Source organism: Setaria italica, chromosome II (assembly GCF_000263155.2).
Source record: "Setaria italica strain Yugu1 chromosome II, Setaria_italica_v2.0, whole genome shotgun sequence".
Taxonomy (NCBI): Eukaryota; Viridiplantae; Streptophyta; class Magnoliopsida; order Poales; family Poaceae; genus Setaria; species Setaria italica.
The window spans coordinates 30,260,667-30,282,678 of NC_028451.1; the positions used below are offsets into that span (position 1 = coordinate 30,260,667).

At 48.5% G+C, this 22,012-nt stretch overlaps 5 protein-coding genes across 5 annotated transcripts; 1 reads left to right on the top strand and 4 right to left on the bottom strand.

Moving 5' to 3' along the window:
* LOC101769272 (transcription factor bHLH30) lies at nt 1-2,860 on the bottom strand. The gene is made up of 2 exons (XM_004956734.3): nt 2,284-2,860; nt 1-967 (listed from the first exon to the last, which is right to left on the bottom strand). Exons 1-2 carry the CDS (start codon nt 2,713-2,715, stop codon nt 413-415), a joined length of 987 nt encoding a protein of 328 aa, XP_004956791.1. The 5' UTR covers nt 2,716-2,860; the 3' UTR covers nt 1-412.
* A 5,411-nt stretch (nt 2,861-8,271) lies between these two features.
* LOC101769678 (NAD(P)H-quinone oxidoreductase subunit L, chloroplastic) lies at nt 8,272-10,607 on the bottom strand. The gene is made up of 4 exons (XM_004956735.4): nt 10,284-10,607; nt 10,065-10,175; nt 9,857-9,951; nt 8,272-8,738 (listed from the first exon to the last, which is right to left on the bottom strand). The coding sequence occupies exons 1-4, from the start codon at nt 10,524-10,526 to the stop codon at nt 8,609-8,611; spliced, it is 579 nt and encodes a 192-aa protein (XP_004956792.1). The 5' UTR covers nt 10,527-10,607; the 3' UTR covers nt 8,272-8,608.
* Nucleotides 10,608-12,925: 2,318 nt separating this feature from the next.
* LOC101770768 lies at nt 12,926-15,065 on the top strand. Its single transcript, XM_004956738.3, has 7 exons — nt 12,926-13,152; nt 13,396-13,649; nt 13,756-13,811; nt 13,908-13,986; nt 14,087-14,225; nt 14,317-14,430; nt 14,539-15,065. The coding sequence occupies exons 2-7, from the start codon at nt 13,468-13,470 to the stop codon at nt 14,728-14,730; spliced, it is 762 nt and encodes a 253-aa protein (XP_004956795.1). The 5' UTR covers nt 12,926-13,152; nt 13,396-13,467; the 3' UTR covers nt 14,731-15,065.
* A 311-nt stretch (nt 15,066-15,376) lies between these two features.
* On the bottom strand, nt 15,377-16,996 carry LOC101770082 (pentatricopeptide repeat-containing protein At2g20540). Its single transcript, XM_012843487.2, has one exon. The coding sequence runs from the start codon at nt 16,994-16,996 to the stop codon at nt 15,377-15,379; it is 1,620 nt and encodes a 539-aa protein (XP_012698941.1).
* Nucleotides 16,997-17,575: 579 nt separating this feature from the next.
* LOC101771156 (fructose-bisphosphate aldolase-lysine N-methyltransferase, chloroplastic) lies at nt 17,576-19,880 on the bottom strand. The gene is made up of 6 exons (XM_004956739.3): nt 19,312-19,880; nt 19,184-19,212; nt 18,840-19,051; nt 18,516-18,638; nt 17,990-18,394; nt 17,576-17,904 (listed from the first exon to the last, which is right to left on the bottom strand). The coding sequence occupies exons 1-6, from the start codon at nt 19,782-19,784 to the stop codon at nt 17,692-17,694; spliced, it is 1,455 nt and encodes a 484-aa protein (XP_004956796.1). The 5' UTR covers nt 19,785-19,880; the 3' UTR covers nt 17,576-17,691.
* Nucleotides 19,881-22,012: the final 2,132 nt, after the last annotated feature.

Here is a 22,012-nt window from a genome sequence, read left to right on the forward strand (position 1 = left end):
TGCTTCAAATCAGAAGTGGAATGAAAAAAAACATGCCACCAATTCCACCTTGCATTATACCCCATAGATTGTGCATTTGTACACCCATATCACCTTTTTCCCAGTACATGCCAATTCGGTAATCAGTACCATGAGCATGGTTACATGAACATACTTAGGGATACATAAAACGCTCCCTCCTGAACCTCTCTTTTCCATCATGCATGCAGAGACATGCACTGATGCACCCAACGTTATACCCCGAAGAAACAACGGCAACAAAGCTTGAAACGACGGCTAAACTTGTACTACTAGCTATGCTAAATAGCTTGCATTTATGCGTCCATTTGCATATGCATCCATGCAAATAAAAGCATATATAAACGGCATAAATGCAGCTAACGCTGGAACACACACATTACACATGCACGTGCTACACCGAGCACTGCTCCTGTGCGGCGTAGTTCATGCGCTGCCTCTTGATGCTCCCGCCACCTCCTCCGCCGGTGGACGACGTGTCGCTATCGGCCGTCCTGCGGTCCATGACGCCGCGCAGGGCCTCCTGCACCGACGCGATGCACTCGTGCCTCCGGTGCGACGCGGCGCGCCCGTCGTCGTCGCCCTTGTCGTCCGCCCCCTCGACCGCGGTGATGAGGAGCACGCTCCGGACGCGTCCGCCCAGCGTGGTGATCTCGGCCCGGCGCGCGCGCATCCGCAGCGCGGCGAGCGCCCGGACGATGTCCGGGATGAGGTCCGGGCGGTCCTCGCAGCAGAGCGACGCGCGCACCACGAGCCGCCCGGCCCTGTCGGCCGCCGCGTCCACGGCCAGCTCGTCGGCCTCCGTCGGCAGGAGCTGCGCCGGCCCGGCGCCCTCGTCGTCGTCTCCGGCAACGGAAGCAGCGGCGGCGGCCACCATCATCGCCGAGGTCTGCCGCTTCAGCTCCTTGACGTGGTCCAGCACCTCGGCCAGCAGCGACGCCTTGTCCGTCTGCACGCGCACCCACGCGACACCACAACAAGCAGCACATACAATTACAATCACGAGTGGATGTGGATCAACACTTGACAGACAACTGTATGAACATTGACCGGAAGCATGATGATTAGTCTCTGCTTAGACCATGGAATAGGGTGGCGCACTCACAGTAGTAAATGATCGAGTGTGTGAGCGTGGAGAAAAAAGGGCTTGCAAGAATTGCGGTGCAGCTTTTCTCTCTGCATTTCTCATGTGGCCTTTTGAGTTTGGAGCTTTTACACTAGCTGCGTGTAGGAGGTGCTCGTGGTGGTGCCGTACTACGATAATATGTGTACCTGTGCTCTGACACGACGTGTAACGCTAACGCATTCATGTCATGTCGCACAGGGGTTGGAAGCCGATTTCCCCTGTGGCCCAAGCAGGAACAGCGGCTTCCACGCGTGAAAGATTTGTGCTGCATGCCTGCCTGCTCGATCCTGTCGTGTCAGGAGTTGGGCAGCAACGCATCGCATGCGGCGTGCGTGCTGCAGTGCTGCTTCCTGCACGGCCGCCCCCATTGGCAATTGCCACTAATGCCCACCACTAATAACACCGACGTTTATTTTATCCAACTTGTAAACATGTGGATATATATGAATAATATATATAGTACTATACTGGTATAATACATATACTTTTGATCATGTCCCTGGAATGAAATTAAAATTGAATCTATGCAAGTAGTTCAGCGCATGCATGCCGTTAGGTGATAAGGGGAGGAAACCTCAAACCTAGCAAAGTAGCTAGATTCTTATTGGAAGCAGCTTCATGTAATGATGCAAAACTAAAGCTTTTCTCAAAGCTAAATCTAAGCTCTACGTGCAAGTCAAATTCATTCAAAAATCAAACTAAGCTTTATTTGCCTTTCTAGTAAGACCTAATAATCAGTCAAAATAGGTATAGCCGTTTAGTTTTCATCACTGCAAAGTGCAAACTAGCTAGTCCCCTCCCCAACGCACCTTGTGATTAACTCTAGCCAATCAGCCATGGTTCTTATCTCTTTGAGTTCTTGCACTGTGATCATCACACCATCTAGGGTTATCTATCCGTGACTGTTCCATTATATATGGATCACCCTACTTCTTAAGTCAGTTTGATGCTTCGATCGCACCAATCCAGAACAACAACGACAACGAGGAGGACAACGACTTGAGCACGTATCCAAATGACCAATATAGACGACGCGTTAATTTGATGTGATTTTTAGCAAGTTTAGCTTGTGGGGATAGAACAGATATAGATGTACGTGGCGATTAAAAGTGCAGCATGAATTGAGATCCGGTGATCACCTTGGTGGTGTTGGGGAGGAGGCTGCGGAGCCTGGCGAGGTGGCCATTGATCCGCTGCCGGCGCCGGCGCTCGGCCTCGCTGTGGCTCCGCGACGCCGCCAGCGCCTTGGCGTCCATCATCTCCCGCGCCGTCATCCGCCCCAGCTCCGCCTGCAGGCTCCCCAGGAGCCCCGACACGACCGCCTTGCCGCCGCCGCCTCCCTCCGCCGCGCGCTGCTGCTGCTGCTGCTGCACCGCGTCAAAGCCGAAGCCGAACACCCCGCCGTGCCCGAGCCCACCGACGGCGCCGACGCCGTCGCAGGCGTAGGCTCCCATGGCGCCGAGGCCCGCCACGGCCTGCTCGGAGGAGAAAGGCGCCGCGCCGAGCCACGGGAGCAGCTGGTGCGGCGCGGCCTCCTGTTGGCTCCCGTGCTCCACGCCTCCATCCCACATGGCTGAGACGGCCGGAGCGCTAGATTTTGCTTGGAGTTCTTGGCTCTGTGGTTGGTGGTGGCGGACTGGCGATGGTGGCTTCCGGTTGCTGCTCCCCCTCGCTCTCCCGGTCAAATGGGCGTCGCCTTTTAAGCCGGGTGCTCGTGGCCACCGCGCACGGCGACGGCTTTGTGGGGGGTGGCTTTTTATCGAGCCCTTTTGGCGGCCGCGGCACGGTAGTGGCCGAGACGGCAAGCGAGACAGCCAGGGGCTCGTGTACGGCACTACACTAGTCAGGGGGGACCCAGCCTGTCGTCTTCTAAGATTTTTTTTCTCTCCAAGTAGTTGATGTTTCATGGTACTATAGTGATAGGAGTATATGCTTTGAATAGAACAGGGATGTGACTAGGGCACTAGGCGTGTAGGGACTAGTAGAGTCTGTTGTCATCGATTGTTGTCCATGGGCTATGGCACATAGGACTAGCAACAATACTACACTAGTAGTACTTGAGGTCCAAGGTCCGGGGTGGTGTTGGAATTTTTGTTTCCTTGGAAAAGAAGTGGTGTAGGTTTGAAAAAAAGAAAGTGTTGTTGGAAGTTTCTTCATTTGATGCTTGCTTTGGATATTCTTTTCTGAAAGTGCAGTGTGAATAATAAATTTTAAAATGCAAGAGAGCAAGGAGACACGAATTGTAAATCTTGGCAACAATGGCGATGCGATGGCGTGGGACGTGGCAACATCATAAAAAAAAAAGTGTGAGGGCGCGCTAATGTGTAACTTCCGTTTAGTTTTTTGAGTGTTTAACTTGTGCAAACTTGACTTGTTCGATAGTGCGTGCCGCGGCTTTCTCGGTGAAGCTTCTTGCAACAAAAATACACATTGCTTTGCAACAAGACCCTATTGAAACAAAATAAAACGCTACCATCAACAAGAGTTACCGCTTTCAAAAGGTATATGGTCTTCACTTGCTATATCCATTATTTAAAAAAAAGAAACGAAAGAAGAGTATGCGACAGATGCGTGCCCCATGATGTACCTGATGTTTATACTGATATCTGCAAAGAAAATTAGAAGATAGGTGGTTTTCTTATCATAGGTTACCTCGAAAGAAAGTTACTTATATCTGCAAAGGGCCATCAACGTTCAAGAAAAGTTAAAAACAGAGTAACAGACCATGAAAGATTTTTGCAAAAAGTAAAAAGTTCAAAAGAAAAATAACTCGTAGCCATATTTTACATTTTTTTTATGTACAAGCCGTCTACTAAAATCGTTTTCCCCTATTTGTACATAGCAACCATACGGTAGAAAAATCTCATCTCCTACTAATATTCCTTTTCTGCTATACTTGAAATTATTTTACAGAATTCGGTAGTAATCTTTTTTACTGAAAATTGTAGATTTTACCGCGCCATACGGCTCAGCAGCAGCAAATGAGAAGTCGCCTTCAAAAGCTGGGAGGAGCTGCGTATGCGTATCACCCAGGTTCCGAAACGGAAGCCGTGCCGGCGATTTGACAATTCAGGGGGGGCAGTTTGAAACCTCCGCGAATCCGTGACGGCCGCCGTGGTCCGTGGACCCGCCCGGCCACGGAGACGGAGGTCGCCCCCACCTCGCCGCGCATAAAGCCGACCGGCGCTGCGGTGCAGTCAATGGAAAAAGGCGCCCCTGCTCCGGCGTGCTGCCGCCGCAGGGAACAGCGCGGCGCTGCGTGCGCCCACCCGAAGCCAGCCGAGGCCCGGGAGCGCCCTCCTAGCTAGCCATCGGCTAGGCTATGCAGGGCAGGCAGAGGCGGAGGCTAGGCGCGCCGCGAGCGAGCCAGCCGAGCCGGCGGTTTGGCCGGGACGGCGCAACAAAAGGCGCACGCACCCCTGCCGCGCCCCGAGCCACGTCTTGCTCTTGGCCTTCCCCTACCGCGCCCGCGCGGGGTGGCCCGTCCCGGTGATCGCGCCTGCCCCGCGCGGCGGGCACGGGCTGGCTGCGTCGTGGGCGCGTGATTGTGTCCGGGGCGCGCGCGGCCTGGCCTTTTTGGCAGGTCCCCGAGCACGAGCAAGCAGCCCACGCCGCCGCCTCGTGTCGCAGTCATTTCCCTTCCCTTCTCCGGCCGGCCTCTCCTCTCGCCTCGCCTCCTTTTTCCGTGGCCAAGCCGTGCTGCCCGCGCGCGGCGCCCGAGGCGCGACCGGATGATTGTGTCCCGCAGGCTGACACTGCCGCTGCCGCTGCCGCCCCGGTCACGTCCGTGCCTGCCGCGGCACGCACGCACGCACGCGCCCTGAGGAATATCGCCTGCCGCTGCCGGCCGGGGGGCCGAGACGCGACGCCAATGCGCGGCCGGTTCCGCGCCCGCGTCGCCTCGGGGGCTCGGGGCCGACCGCTGCAGCGATCTCCGCCGGCCGGCTGCGTTGGCTCGGTTGGTTGGTTAGGCTCGTTGCCCGATGGGAAAAGATTGCGCTCGCGAAAGGCGGCTGGCCGGCCGGGTGGGGCAGAAGAAAGTTGGCTTTGGCTGTGCCGCTTCGTAACGTGTTGGTCCTTTTCGTGCTGGCGCCTTTCGCTCTTCTTTTTGTCCGAACTCGTATGCGTTGCATTCTACTCGATCGATACTTGCATTTGCATCCATCACTGCATGGTGTACAGTACAGCATCTTGTCAGGCCATCGAACGCACTGGCTCGTGACGCGCTGTCGCGCTTTTGCTCGGCACGTACGTCGTGCCGGGCAGGCCGGACGCCGGGTCGTCGTCGAGAGTCTCTCTCTGAGGATCCTGCAACAGCAAAAATGACAGCCCATCCGAGACCAAGAGCCAACAACGCACTCAAATAACCGTCACTGGCTCAGTTTAGTTTACACGCCTTTTTTCAGTTGCAGCAGCTAATGGAGGAAGAGATGACAAGGTGTGTGCGTATAGTATTAGCGTTTGTGGGCAGTGAGACGGACGGGACCTGACGGATGGATCATGGATCGCATCGTGGTGTGTGAATCGGAGGTGTGATGATGCCACCACCGCACCACCACCACCACCGAGCGGAGGAGCCTCTCGTTCTCGTCTCGAGCGCGCCAGTGCCGGGGCCCCGCGTGCGCTTGAGATCATCGCCACGCCATTATGACGCGGGTACCATGCGGCTTTTCCCCTTGCTCCTCCCCGTCGGAACAGGATTTCCTAGAAAGCGTGCTCGCCTTTTCTCGGCCAAAAGAGACGGGGGCGTCAGGGAAAAAGAATTGTATTACCGGTGGGGTACAGTACGTACGGGGCTCTCCCAACATCGATTTGCTTGAGCTCTGCACGACTGCACCAGCAGCTACGCTCATGTATGCATGTGGCCAAATTATGATGCCCGTGGGTAGATCCCGCATCCATCCATCATGTTATTGGTGTAGTAGCTTGTTAATCTGATCTTGTTCAAGCATAACAGGTTTACATTCAAGAATCAAGACTATGATCATCAAGCACCGCCGCCATAGCTTGTAATCCCCTCTTTGTCTTATGTAAAAGTCTACTATGACATCAATATGATTTAGAATACAAAGATCTTGAGAAGTAATATCTATACAAATATATCATTTCACATTCGCAAAAGAAAAGAATATATTATTTCATATAGAAATGGTTATATCAACCTCATGTTGTCACTCCATACGATTTTTTTTTTGCTATTGGGGATCAAAGTAAAAAACCATTTGACTTAGCTCAACTTTAAAATCGACCTATTCCCTCCGTCCCAAAATAAGTGTTCGTTTAGAAAATTTTTGGACACATTAGTAGTTGTGAGAAGTGATCATGCTGCCCCCTAATTACTCATATTAGTTGTGGTTGAAAGCTGTGCAGTCTATTTATTTTTCTAGATCCTGAATAAATGCACGTGTATTGGAATTAGAGAAAAAATATCAATTGATCATTTCATTGGCTATATGCACTTCTCAATACATTTTTTTAATTGGTGCAAGTGTTACTTTAATTAGATGAGTCTTACTGTGAGCTAAATTAACACCCTTTGTAGGACAAATTTTGAAAGTTAAACAAACACTTATTTTGGGATGGATGGAGTATACTTGAGTTCCAGCGTACTCATAAATTTTAACTAACAATCTTACTACATACTGAGTACTTTTTTTTGGAGCATTCTTGTTAATATTTGTAAAACGCGCTAGAAAAGAGAGAAATATGTGAAATTCCCGCACAGAAAAATAAAAATATTTGTTCGAACCATGATTTTGAAGGCTCAATCTTAACAACAATAGCCTTTTAGATCTAACTTACTTCTAAATTACTGACCTCTACTATTATGATAGAAATAGCCTAGCTGTCGTCTAATTACCCAATTTTGCCATTATAAAGAAATGGCTTAAAGTAACACCTAACACATCTAAACCATCCACATTTATCATTATAAACATGACCTAAAGTGGCTGCTAAATCGACATCTTAATAACCCACATCTGACATAAATGACCTAAAGTATCCTTAGATATGCTTCTAAATACCTATCGGTACCATTATTAGTATGGGAAAATATATCTCAAAGTAAGAATGCATGATGCATGGCACCATATAGACCATGTATACACGCATGTTGCATGCAAGGACGGTTAAGGATACGGATTTCCATGGTTTTAGCAATTAATCATATAATTAATCATATAAGATGTTTTTTATTAGTCACATACCCATGGCAATAATAGTCAATAAAGATTGTATCAATATTCTGTAGCACAAAATCATATAAGTTGTTGTTTTAGATAAATTATTATAGTTTGAATAATAATGTAATTATCCAATGCTTTTGTAAAATATACAACTAGATTCATAGTTATTTGATAGCGGAAATCCAACGACTCATGCATAGCGACACAGGATGAAATGTTTGTTTTCTTTGATTATGATAATTAACTAAGAGTGTAGTATCAGTAGAAAGAGTGTTTAGAATGCAAGGTACAACATATACAAGTTTTTAACATAACATGCATAGAAGAAAACATTTGAGTATTTGGGAATTTGGGATGAAAAAACTGGATTAACAAAGTCACTATATATATAGATGGCTACAACAAGGGATAATATAACCCAAGTCAATTTCAACTTTTTGTTTAAATACAGTACAGACACGCACACAGATCATCTCTGAGAAGACATGCACATACACGTAAAACTATTAACGCGTAAGATATCACTGCAACTACAATGTCTCGAGAGTCTAGTTTCAGAGAGTCCGTTTTCCCATTTGAGTAATTGGTTTGATGAAATTAGTCTTTTTGACTTGTCTTGTTAGATGTCACAATTTACTCTCTCTCCCTCTCTGTTTTTTCACAAGATGTATTTTGTTTCATTAGGTCAAGGCTTTGATGAATAATTGTTTCATTGATGCGATACAAAAGTTACTCATAAGAAATTACTTTTAAATACGAATTTATAATGATATTGACTTTATGTCACAGAAACTATGTAGAGTAATTATATTGTTGATTAAAGAATAACTAGATGAATAGGACTTGTAATTTCAAACGAAGGGATTACCATATAATTCTTGTTGCAACCGGGGGACTAATATAATACTATAATTCAGCACGTTTCTGTGACCAGGAGTGTAGTAAAGCTCAAGAAGATCATGAACCTCAGGTGAGTAGTACATTCAGTAGGGGCTATACACCTATATATAAACATAGCCCATTCACCGTTGGGCGTAATCTTTTCTCAAGCACAAAGTATGCTTCGACGCCTGCGTGTACTGCACAGGAAAAAAAAAACACGGTTCTTCCCCCTTTATTTGCGTGAAGATATCACGGCAACTGCAATGACTCGAGAGTCGAGTCTGCAGAGTCCCTTTCTCATGGAGTACTAGATTGTGATATTGTTTTTTTCACAGATTCAGGTAAAGAAATCCTTTTGCTGCATGCCCGTGACGAGCCTATACGAGTATTGTCTCTAGGAGTCTATAGGCGGGTATCTGTCCTTGAACAGCGGCGTGCCCTCCTTTGGCTTCGACCAAGGGTACTTCATGGTTGCATCCCTCGGGAACTTCCTGAAGTTGACGAACGGCGCCCAGACCATCAGCCTGCAGACACAAAACCGTGTATGCTTAAAAACAGGGAGATGAATCTAGTCTCTTTTCTCACCCCCTTTTGACTGTATGAAACTGAATTCAGTTTGTAGTAGCTAAGTTAGGAATCTAGATTTCCATTTCATCAATCCAAAGTCCAAACACATCGAATTGATGGAGGATATCATGAATTTTGAGCTTAATTGGCACGTAAGAAAGGAAAAAAAAAGCTCTTTTATGGTACACAATACTACTACTTAGTGGTATATAGTATATATAAGATCAAACTATTCATTATTATGAATAATTTAGTAATTATTACATTATAAAAGTGATATTTCAAATGGAATGGTCTTTTAAACTTTATGCTAGTATCAAAAATAAAATTATAGTGACGCCATTTGTGTTATTTTACCATGATATCCTTATACTACTTATACCACCCATGTATACTACCCATACCACGAGTGAAGGTTTCAGTAGTATACAATTAATCTTGACTGTCAGATATATAGTCCTTTTTGAACACTAGTATAGTCTTGTGTAGAGAAAAAACGAAATCTGAATTGTTCTGTAAGGAGTGGTTCACTTGTGACAGTAACTGATAGGAAGGAGCAACTGAAACAGAAGCCCGTCCTGGTAGCTTGGAAAGAAGTTGGACCTTGTCTTTTGCAGCCACAGCCTAGAGGTTATATTAGTTCGATTCAGTCCCACCGCATTCTTATAGTAGTAGTGCAAGATTAGCAGAGACGATTAGGCAGCAATCCAAAAATTAAACACTTTGGAATGTCTGTGGGCTGTGGCCCAATCCGGGATGTTTGTTTTCTTTTGGTCCCAATAAAGTTCGAACGAACATATGTTTGTTTGGTTGCAGAGTGAAACAGTTGGAGTAGGAAGGTGCCACACTACTGACACTAGATCCTACGCAGATTTTGTCTGTTTTGTTGCTAGTGTTCCAATCCCTAAACAGATTATGTGATGAATTACCTTAACACGACGCCATGACTAGAATCTACATTCTAGAAGCTTTGGCTGAGAAATCTTACACCCATCAGGCTATGACACAAGCTCAACTGATTCGAGCCATGGCACACCGTATCTGTCCGTGTGCAGAGCAAGGAGTTAGTACTCACGCGGGGAAGAAGAGGTAGGTGAACATGAACTGCAGGTACGTCTCCACGAAGTCGCGCTTGTACCACCTCAGCCTCATCCAGTTCATGATCACCGGCTGCACGAAACACCACCAAATCCAAAGAACGAGCTACTGAGAGATCCTCCAAATCAAATGAACTCGCTTCGCAAGCAAAACTAAGAGAGCCTGATCGGTAGTAGCTGACGCACAGGGGCGATGAGGAAGTAGAAGAAGGCGAACACCGCGAGCGGCGGCAGGATCGCCAGGAGGTCGATGTCCTCCTCCCCGGTCACCGTCGCCAGCGCCGCCGGCGCCTCAACCTACAGCATATATAAACTTGCAATTTCACGTTCGATTCTACTTCCATCCAAAGCAAGCCCGCAGGAGGGATGGTGTCAGAGATCGAGCAAGCCTCTCGTTGTACGTACGGCTGCCCAGGCGGCGCCACAATGCAGCGCCGCCGCCAGCCTCTGCAGCTGCGACACCGACGGGGATGAAGCAGCTAGCTTGCAAGGGGCCTTGTCGTGGAGGTGGCAGAGGAGCCTGAACTTGGCGGAGCGCTGTGGCGACGACGCAGCGAGCGTCGTCGCCTGCCGTCTGGGTAGCTGCGGAGCGGTCGGCGGCGAGGAGGAGGCCGAGGAGAGGAGGCGCCATGAGGCGGTGGTCTCCATGAGCGGCAACGGGACGGGAGGCTCGCTTCGCGGGCAAGGCCGTGGCGCACCAGTCTTATCTGGATAGGCGACGGTTTTGGGGTCACCCCGTCACGGAGCGCTGCTGTCCTATCCATCGCGCGGCGCCAAGCGATAACCACCTCAGGAATTGTCTTGCTAGGACGGGGAACAAGAACAAACAAATTAGAGCTGACCGCTGCTGCCATGTACAGTACCTCTGCATGCTCTTGGGATTAACTATTTCGTGCAACTATACCAAACAAAAAAAATTTGTGTTTATGTGAATGAGCCCTACAGAAAGCCAGAAAGGTAATGAGCTCAATAATGACAATATAACTACAGTTGTGTAAAATAACAACAGTTGTCCTCCTTACAGTTGCTTTAAGGCGGTCTGCAAAATGATAACAACATTTGCTTTCGTTTAATAAACAGTCTCATGTATAATCCTGAGACAACTTAACAAACAATTTGTACTTGCTCTAACATCCTAACTGACCTAACTGAAAAATGTAACATCCAGGATTGCCTTTCTGATTGGCCCGAGAAAATGCGTTTTTCCTCACTTCTGGATACATACACAGGACACTCCGGTACTCAGCTCTGGCACCATCTTAGCTGTGAAACTTCTGAATCAAGAAGAAGAGTGATTAGGCGCTAATTTAACGTTTGCAGAACTCTAGAACGCCAAATTCCCAATATGTTTTGTTTCTCCAGAATAAACCAGACATTTTTCATGTTATCGCGTCAGTATTGCATGATTATTCTAAGTTATAGCAGGAATTTTTCGTGTTATCACGTCAGTATTGCATGATTATTCTGGGTTATAGCAGGAAGTGAGTCTAGCTTAATTGGTTAGAGTGGGAGGTCTGGTCGTGCACTCTAACCATCCAGATTCGAGTCCCTTCTAACTCAGTGGGAGGTCTGGTCGTGTACTCTAACCACCCAGATTCGAATTCCCTCTAACTTCAATTTAGGTGCCTATTTCTTTTTCTTAATGAAAAATCGTGTGACTTGTGTACCGTTTTAATAGCTGTACATTGAGTCATATACAAAATGCAGTATCCCCTCTGTAAGTTAACAGAAAGCTAACACTATGGTCGAGAATGTAGATATACTAGTAACTAGTTTCTGGGAAAGGAGCATGATACCACTCTACCCATTCTTCAGGAACAGATGCTTACATTGCACAGGTTAGCAACACTATGTTGCATGCAGGGAGCAACATGAACATATCTGCCCCTTGCAATCAGCAACAACTGATCAACAAAAGAAAAATAAAAAAATAATCAACTCTATTGTTGGATGAACCGAAGCTGTCAATCTTTGGCTCCAAAAATGGTTCTTCCGTACCATTTTTTTACGTAAAAACTAGATGGTATTCTACAATTAGACATCATCCAAGACTACGTTCTTATTTACTTCACCCCTAACTCCCAACTTTAGCACTATGCAAAAAGAAGATTCACCATCACATCAAACTTGCGGTACATGCATGGAGTACTAAATGTAGATGAAATTAAAAACTAATTGCACAGTTTTGTTGTACTTTGCGAGACGAATCTTTTGAGCCTAATTAGTTAATGTTTGGACAATAATTCACAAATACAAACGAAACGCTACAGTGTGCTACAGTACCAGCTAAACAAGGCCTACAGATGGATTGCTACACAACCAATCCCAAGATCACCCTGCATCTTCTTTGAAACGAATCCTGAGGTGATCTCTGACAAAGGAGCTCATGTGAACTGAAAACTCATCGCTGACAAAAGAAGGCGTGATGAGAGCGGTGCAGCATATAAAGTCAGAATTCAGAAGCATAGGAAGAGCAAGCAACTTTTTTGTTGTCAAGTTGACATGTCAAGCGAGCCCGAGCGTGCAGCCTGCGGTCAGATGCCTCTCGCGAGAAGCAGAGCCTGCCGCTCTGCCGGCGCAACAATTACCGATGGGAGACGGTGCCGGCCATGGCCAAGCGTGACCTGACACCTCCAGGTTTGCCGGCCTGCAGGCACAACGTCGCCAGGCGTGAAGGGACTCCAGCACTCCATTTCGCTCTGGCCTCTGGCAGCCTGGCTGACTGGAAACAGTAAAACAGGGTTCTTATCTTTGCTTTTGGAGGATTCGGTCGATTTATTTAATGTACAGGATTCCCTGGAGGTAAGAAGGGCCAAATTTGTCCCCCACATCTTAATGGGCTGGACTATTCAGTTCAGTCGTCTTCTCCATCCTCTTCTTTCTTCCATCCCCACCCAGTTCCCATTTCGGCCTGTCATTTTAACGGGCCGACCAAGCTAGCTTGTCGCACACTCGCACCTTTGCCACGAGAGGAATATTCGGGCGGCACGAAAGAAAGTCTGCCCCGAGGGGAAGATCCCCTCGGTATCGGCATCCTGCGCTCCCATTTCTTGGCGTCTCGCGGCGCGGCGCGACGCCGTAGAATTCCAACCCACCACCCACTGCCCGGCACACGCGAATGTCTATTTATCGACCTCCTCGCCGGCCGTGCGGCCAGCCAGCCAGCGACGACCGGCGGCGAGGTGGGCGGAGACCACGCACGGCGACGGCACGACGCAGGCCATTCACGTCCTGCGGCAGTCTCTTGTAGCTAACCGCCTGCAATCTTACTACGGTGCGCCCCCTGCAATCCTAGCCATCAGTTCTCCTGGACAGCACCCAATCTTGCATTAGCTTTGCCTAGTACAAATGGAGAACCTTGTTTGCCAAAGGATATAGCTGAAGAGAGCATTATACAGTTGGTTTATATCAAAGGCTACAGATTGGTTTGAGAGATGAAACGGTTTATGTTCGCTAGCAACCTTGGAGATTCATCAGTGTTGTTCAAAGTGAGTAACCAACTGCATCTTATCTGCAGGGCTCAAGGACATACATCGATCAGTTCATCATCCTGCTAAGCCAGAAAGCACGAGTACACAGGACAGGTGAGATGGGAGCGCTGAACGGCAGAAACCCTTCTGCCGTCTTGGATGGCCTCTACGGAGTACAGCTTGGCCGCCCGTCGCCGCAGTCGGCACAAAGCGAGGATGAAGCTCTACGAACCACCGCTGTAGAGTCATCGACTTGTGAGCACCAGAAGGGTGGTAGAACACAACAAAGGTTGCTGATCCGGTGAGCTCGCAGCAACGAACTCAACATCCACGGCTAGGAGTTTACTTCTTGCTTTTTTGGTCTTGGGCACTAACAGCTGCCTCTGACTGGCTCTTCGCAACTGCAGAAGACTATGGCAGCAGAGGCCCTCTTGCTTGAAGCCCATCCACCGCAGCATCACATGTACGGCAACTTTCATCAGTACAAAATCTCGGCATCTGCTAATCCAATACGACAATATCTACCTTCCATTCCAGTAAAACGTTCTACTTTGAGCAGGTGACAAGCATGCTGGCGAAACTATTGCGAATGTTGTCACCTCTCTGCCCTTTATTGTTCTTGGACTGCAGACCCCAAGGCGAGGAACATCCTGATCCTCAAGCAAGACGCATTCTGCTTTGTTTGCTAACAGCTGAGTAATAGCCACTATACTAACATGCCCTGAAATGATGCTGCAGGAAGAACTTGAACACTGCTATCTACGCGAATTCGCTGGTTGGAGTAGGAATAGCTTCGAGCTTGTATCATTCTTCCAAAGGAGAAATCCGGAAGTTTCTGCGGTGGGCCGACTACACTATGATCGCTACCACCACACTGGTAAGTCACCATATCCTTGCACTAAGGATAAACCACAATGTTACAGCTATCGGTATTTGAACAACATGACAATTATATGTGTTTCATGCAGTGTTTAACGAGAGCACTTAGGAATGAGAACCCAAGATTACTAATGGCAGCATCAGCATTGCTCCTGCCGTTTCAGCCATTGTTGGTTTCAGCTGTCCACACTGGATTGATGGAGGCAAGTAATTCAAATAATCCAGTGTATCTTTTCTAGATTAAAGAGAACACTTCAATAATCTACAGCTCAACAGCCAGGTTTGCAAATCTAACTATTCCTAAATGACAGGTTTCCTTTGCAAAAAGGGCATCAATTGAACCAGAGCTTAGGATGGCGCATAACCTGCACAAGATGTCATCTCTACTGGGAGGTGTGCTGTTCATTGCCGATGATTGCTTCCCGGAGACTCCCTACATGCATGCTGCATGGCATCTCGCCGCCGCTATTGGCATTGGCACATGCAACAAGCTTCTTGAATGACAGTGGAAACAGTCCTGATATCAACGAGTAGTTGATTTCAGTGTTATCCAGAAATTGGGGTGCATCCAGTAGCAAATTGTCAACATTTAAAACGGTAAAGACCATAGGTCTATATTGGAGAGGGGATTGGAAGTTTTATCAGATTGATGTGAGATACAGTTTTCCATTTTACCTCTCATAAATGAACTAGGTATCTAGGTTGGCTTATGCATGTGTTTCTGCTAGGATTTTCATTGTTTTTTCATCATTATTGTGACAATGAGGTGAGCTGTTGTAGATACCTTCACCAGAAAAAAAAAGATGAAACAACAGGAGGTTTGTCATTGGAGCTACAATATACTTTAACTATAACTGTTTCTACCAAATTTGCCCTGTAAAGTGCTACAGAAGAATGTAAAAAATGGCTCATGTGTGAAACTGGAAAGGAACAACAGTGGTGCATTAGTATCACAGGCTGACCTGAAGGTGGTGAAGATATGTTGCAGACTAACCCTTTTGTCATATATACCCAATGTTTTTCCACTGAAATACTCATATACTGCTGAGAAGAAAATATTGGCTTAATACCTGATGATCAAATAATTGCAGTGCTCATTCAAGTACGGTGGTTTAGTGCTTTACTATGCACAGGTTGATCTAATTGGGCTTATGCTACCACCACGCTGGACTCATTCTGATTCACCCAGCTTCTTCCGGCAGGCTTCTCAGCATTCAGTGCGGCCACTCTTGCCCTCACCATCCCAGCCTGCTCCCACTGCCCGACGCCAGCATACATGTTGGACAGCAGCACAAGGTGCCCAGCCGCTCGTTCTGGCTGCAGCTCAACCAATCTATCAGTGACTTTGGCTGCAAGCTCAAGATTGCCCTCCCTTCTGCATCCACTCAGGAGTGCACCCCACGCACCCTCGTTTGGCTGGAATGGCATATTTTCCACAAGCTCAAGTGCTTCGTGCAAGTGCCTCCAGCGACAGAGCATGTCAACCATGCATCCATAGTGCTGTATCTCTGGGGTTATAGCATAAACTCTTTCCATGCTCTCAAAGTACCGCCGTCCATCATCAATCCTCCCTGCGTGACTGCACGCCCGCAGAACTGCGAGCAGCGTGGCACCATCAGGATGCTCCTGCATTCTGTGGAACAAGTCCAGTGCCTCCTGGGCACGACCATGGATCGCAAGACCCGAGATCATAGTCGTCCAAGAAATGGTACTCCGCTTCGGCATCATCAGAAACAAGTGGAGCGCGTCCTCCACAGCGCCACACTTCACATACATATGGATGAGAGCATTGTCCAACAACACTGTCCTCTGCTGCTGCCCTTCCCAGTCCACGCGCGCATGCACCCATCGCCCAAGCTCCAGGTCACCGAGCTCTGCGCACGCTGTCAACAGAGCAACCATGGTCACCACGTCATCCTTGACCCGTGCCTTCCTCATTCCCATGAACAGCTCAACAGCCTCGGCGGCCCTCCCGGAGTTTGCGCACCCACCAATCACCGTCGTCCACGCCACCGCGTCCCGACCAGGCATATCGTGGCGAAAGAACCGCAGCGCAGCGTCCAGCTCGCCGCACCGCACGTACGCGGCGAGCATGCAGTTCCAAGCGACCACCGATTTGCCCGGCATTTCGTCGAACACCTTCCGGGCGTCCCCAAGCTGGCAGGCCGCCGCGTACACGTCCACGAGGCTGGTCGTCACGTGCCCGCTCCCACCGGACGGGGCGAGCACCCCGCCCGCGAGCGCGCGTGCGTGGAGGGCGCGGCCGTGGGGGAGCGCCCGGGCGCCCGCGGAGGCGAGCGCGGCGAGGAGGGTGGAGAAGGAGAACGCGTTGGGGCGAAGCCCGTGGCGGCCCACGAGGCGGGAGAAGAGCGCGAGCAAGGCCGGTGGGGCGGCGCCCGACCTGGCGGCGGCGCGGAGGAGGAGGTTGGCGAGGGTCGGGGACGCGGGGTGGTGCGGCGAGGCCGGGGCGGAGAGGAAGAGGGACTCGGCGCGGGGGAGGTCGGCGGCAGCGGTGGCGAGGGAGAGGAGCTTGGCGAGGAGGAAGCGCTTGTGGGTGAAGCCGTTGAGGAGGAGCTGCGCGTGGAGCTGGTCGAGGCCGCGGCGGGCGGCGGGAGTGGGGACGGAGGGGGAGCAGGAGCCCGCGCGGCCCCGGCGGCTGAGGTGCTGCGCGATGAGGTAGAGGCGCTGCTGCAGCGCGCGCGAGTACGGGATGTGAGGGGGCAGGTTGGGCGGGAGAAAGGCGGCGAGGCGAGGGGGATCGAGCGGCATGTCTCGCCGGGGCGCCCGGTTGCCTCTGCTACATCTGCTCGAACATTTGAAGTCTCGCTATTTCAGAAGCCCTCTGCTTACGATATTCAGAGGAGGAATGCTCGTCGACCTTGTTCTCAAGACAAATGACATTTTAAAGCCACCCAATTTGATCTTAGTTGCCATCATTTTGAACTGCAGGCCCTGTGAATAAAAAGTACTCCTATTCCCTGTGACATGATCAGCGACATGCTGATTATCAGGAACTGGAGAAGATGGTTGTCATGAGCGGTTGGTGGCAAAACCATTGCAAATGACATATACGCAAGCCCATCATGCAGAGCTCTCTCGCCGCTGGTTGATATACTGGGACTAGCTCTCCACTAGGGATGGCTGTGTGTGGTCTGAGGATGGATGTAGATGCAAGTATGCAACATATGCTGCAATTGGAGATTTTGACTATGGTCTGTACCACCTTTATAGTTATCGCGCAGGTTTTAGTCTAGTTTGTTGCCATGCACTAGAGAGAAGGCGTCAACTTTGTAGTTAGGTGAATATTAGTTCAACTATTCACCTGATATGACCACTGATTATCATGTATTCTTTTGAATGCTGATGATGATTCAATTTTCCCAATTTACTGATTATCTCACTATGCAATTCTTAGCAGTGTTGGAATGCATTTCTCTGGACAAATAACACTACAGAAACAATCTCTAGGTCTCCCAAAAAATAATTTCACCATTGTCACCGACTAAACCAAGATCCTTGAGTCTTCTTTCCTGGTAGTATTCTAGGCCATCTAATTCCTCCTCCCTCTGTTTGAAAATATCATCAATCTGCTGCAGTACTTTCTTTTCGCCTGCCCTTACTCCAATCGCAATATGAAGTCTTGATGGCAAATTTTCTGTTTGCAATTGTTCTTCATCCTGAATGTCACATTTCATATGAATGATTATGAGATAAACAAAAATATGAAGGAAATGAACAACATTATACTGTTAATAGGCAAACCTCTTGTATTGTGGTGTGATAAGCATCAAGGGCAGATTTGCAGGCATCTCTCATGACCTGGCATATTGATTCCTCATTGTCAGGACTGAGTGGCAGTTCAAGGTGGCCCCAAACTGAATTCCTGAAGAGTGCTTCCAAGAGAAATGCATCTGTTCCACCAATGCAAAGTAACCGTAGGTATGTAAGCATTTGCGGGGGAAGGGGTTCATCCAGGATTATATCGAAATACGCAGTCTCCCCCAGCCCGTTTAACTCTGCAATGTCAAGCTTGTCTCCATAAAATGGATCAGATTCAGAGATCTCCAAGGTCACAGTATATGAGTCCCTTGATGGATTTGATTCGATGAACCCGTAGTCAAGTGCCAGTTCAGCATTACTCTTGTCCAGGTCATACTGAATATATATCTGTCAATGCAAGGCTCAGTTATAAATTGCATACTTTTAGCCTTAGACATTCAATTTGGTCTATAAATGCTGAAAGCTACACAAACACTGCACCTAGTGCAGAAAAATAGTACATATGTACCTGTTCTCCAGATTTAACGTCCACTGGTGTTCGCAAAGAGAACATGGCTTCCCTACCAAAAAGGCCCTTTCCTTTGATCTCCCAACTGGACCCTTCTGAGGTAATGAAAGGACTGTGATTAACCTGATTTGGCAAGGCAGTGAACAGTTATAAAAAAATGCAGTCCCAATTTTCCAGAAAGCACTGTTGAATGGAAGTTTTTGATCTTTGACATGGTAACTTAATCACAATATTACAGGAACGTCCAATGCAAAAGTAAGTAGGTCAGCAGACTGTTGGACTAAACTAGGAAATGCTGATATGGATTGCATATTGAGAACTTACCAGATCAGCAAATGGTATGAGAGCAAGCTTATCTCCACGCAGCTCTGGAAATACCCTTGATCTGAGTATTCCAAATGCCCATAGGAAATCATCAAATGTTATCGCACCAGGGAAGATGTCCTTATTCGCATTTATGATCTCAGCTTCAACGCTTTCGAATTCACTCTGCACATACTCCTTCACACCCATTGTTGTGCTCAGTAACTGTGTTCCTGCAAGTGACAGATGCACAAGTTATTAATATAGCAAGCAATAAATCAACCAGAGAGCCGCCAATTTGTTAATGGAGGAAATGCATGGATTTTGCTCTTTCAGGAAAAAGGCATGGATTTTGCATTGCACACCTTGTATCTCTAGGAGCTCTTCTTCTGACCTGCACTGGAGGCACGAAGCACCATTCAAAAGCATAAGAATGGAGCAGAAGAACCATTTCAACAAACACACGGAGGGCGATCAGCGCCAGCTCACTCACCAGAAGATGGTGGAGTCGGTCTGGCGGGGGAGGATGGCGAGGTAGGGCGCCCACGGCGAGTCTGCCCCGCGCGCAACCTCCCGGAGCAGCAGTAGCGCGACGGCGACCCACGGCCGGAGGCCGCCGCCGCCGCCGCACGCGCGGCCGATGTCGGAGGCCGCGACGGCGTCGGCGTCCATCCAAAGCTTCTTGGGCACCTCCGCGACGACCTCCCCGCGCGGCAAGTCCCGCGCCGCCACGAGGCCAAGGCCCTCCTGCACGGAGGCCGGGAAGGCCTTCCCCTCGCCCGTGCCATGGGAGGACAGCCACCGCCGGAAGTCCTCCAGCGCGGCGGTCGACGCTGCCGCGCTCACCGCGCGCGCGCGGGGAAGCAGGCGGTGGGCCCTCGACGGCCTCGTGGGCAGGCGAAGGCGGAGGGCGAGCGGACGGTGCCGCAGTAGGAGGAGGTGGTGTTGGGGTTGGAGCGCGGCCATGGTCGCGGCGGCGAACGGGGAGGCGGGGCAGTCTTTCGCCTCTGCGGCGAAGGGGATAGATGGGTTTGGCTGACCACGACCGTTGGTTTCGTTTTTGTGGCGGGAGTGGATATGCTAGTAGCAATGGGTGATGTGGCAGGTAATTATAGGTCGATTCCTGATAGGAGTCTTTTTTTAGTTGAATCCTGATATACTAATCAGAGAGTTAGCAGGATAGTAGTTAACAGCATGGTTCCAATTGTTTTACTAGGAATTCGCATCATTCAGTTCAAATTGTAACCCAATCACAATTGGATCGAATTTCTAGCGTCAAATTTCGAGCATTGACTGACAGGATAGTGCTCTAGACCTCTAATCCAGCTCAAACAGTTGCCCATGCATCCTCAGTTCCTCACGTCAGAGGTGAGAGATGTACATCTTGAACAACATATCGCTCAGAGAACAAGAGGCACAGAAACGCTAGAATCGAGCTTGGTAACTGTCTCGAGCCTAGGGTAGCGGGAGAGGGGGCGCCGGCGGCATGCACGGCAATGAGGACGGTGGCGCTGCCTTGAGCAGTCGAGAGGAAGAAGGAGGATTGTTCAGCTAGATTTTTCTCATTTTTTTCCCGTTCACCGTTCGGGTCTTTAGTGGCCCAGTTACCGGTTAACTCCCGTCTTTAGTGGCCCAGTTACCGGTTAACTCCCGACGGCCCAGTAGATGGATTACAGGGCTTGATTAGCCAAACCTCGGCTCGCAGGCCGGCTCTGTGTTACACAGCCTTCGGCCCAAGTACTAGATGGTGATATTCCCCCTAGTTAAGTAGCAACTTGTCCTCAAGTTGGAGCATCAGCCAGATGCAATAGATAGCAAGAAACATCAAGATGCAGTAGGTCATCCTGTAGTACGCTTGTCCAGAGAAGGAATGCTTATCTTGAGTTTATGGAGATTCTCCCAAGTAGTCCTGTTGGGGGCAAATCATGCCACTGCACCAGATCGAAAGGGGTCATCTTGTTGCCCACCTTCTACAGCCTACTCTGGAGTACCTGCATAGTACCTGCATAGGATGACACACAGATGTTTGAAGGATACAAGCAAGGCTAGCATCATTGCTTACCACTATATTTGGAGGTAGGGCTTTCTTGAATTGTGAGACATGGATAACTAGGTGTATATGCCACAGGTCCCACCTTCTGAGTAATCAGATAAGGACCAAATTATTTGTAATTGAGCTTGTGGTTGGACCTTCTGGCAACAGACATCTAAACATATGTCTGTAACTTGACATAAACCCAATCTCCCACTTCAAATGTTCTTTCCTATCTCTTCTTATCTGCCTATTGCTTCATGCGTTGCTGGACCCTTAACAGGTTATGCTTAATGACAGAAGATATTGCAGTTCTTTCTTTCAACCATTGGTCCAATTCAGGCACTGTACGTTGGTGATCCACTGTAATACCAAAATGCCCGGGCTAATGTCCATAGAGAACTTCAAATGGTGTCTTGCCATGAGATGAATGTGTGGTTGTGTTATACCAAAATTCAGCTAGAGCAAGCCATTGGTACCACTTAAGGATAAGATTGGACCATGCACCTCAAGTATGTCTCTAGACATTGGTTGAGTCTTTCTATTTGGCCATCAGTTTGGGGATGGTAAGAAGAACTCATGTTCAGTGTTGTCTTTGACAATTTAAAGAGCTTTTGCCACAAATTACTTATAAACACACTGTCTCTATCAGATATGATTACTTGTGGCAACCCATGCAATTTGTAGATGTTGTTATGGAACAGTTGAGCTATTGAAAGTGCTGTGTATGGGTGAGACAGTGGAATGAAATGATCATACTTGGTAAACTTGTCTACAATAACCAATATAGTATCAAACTTCTTGGACTTAGGGAGCCCTTCGATGAAGTCCATACTAACAATTTGCCAAGCTTGCTGAGGAACAGGTAATGGCTAAATAGGTAATGGCTAAAGTAGTCCAGGAATTTTAAAATATTCTAGCTTAGCTTGTTGACATACCTGGCACTTGGAGACGTACTCTTTGATATCTTGTTTCATGTTAGGCTAAGCAAAGAGAGATCTGATCTTGTTATAGGTTGGTAGAATGCCACTGTGTCCTCCCAAGCCACTATCATGTAAGGCTGCAAACACTACTTAATGTGCTTCTTTATGGTTGCCCAACCAAACTCTGCCCTTGTATCTAATGAGGCCTTCTGTAATGTGAATTCTTTCTCATTGGCAGA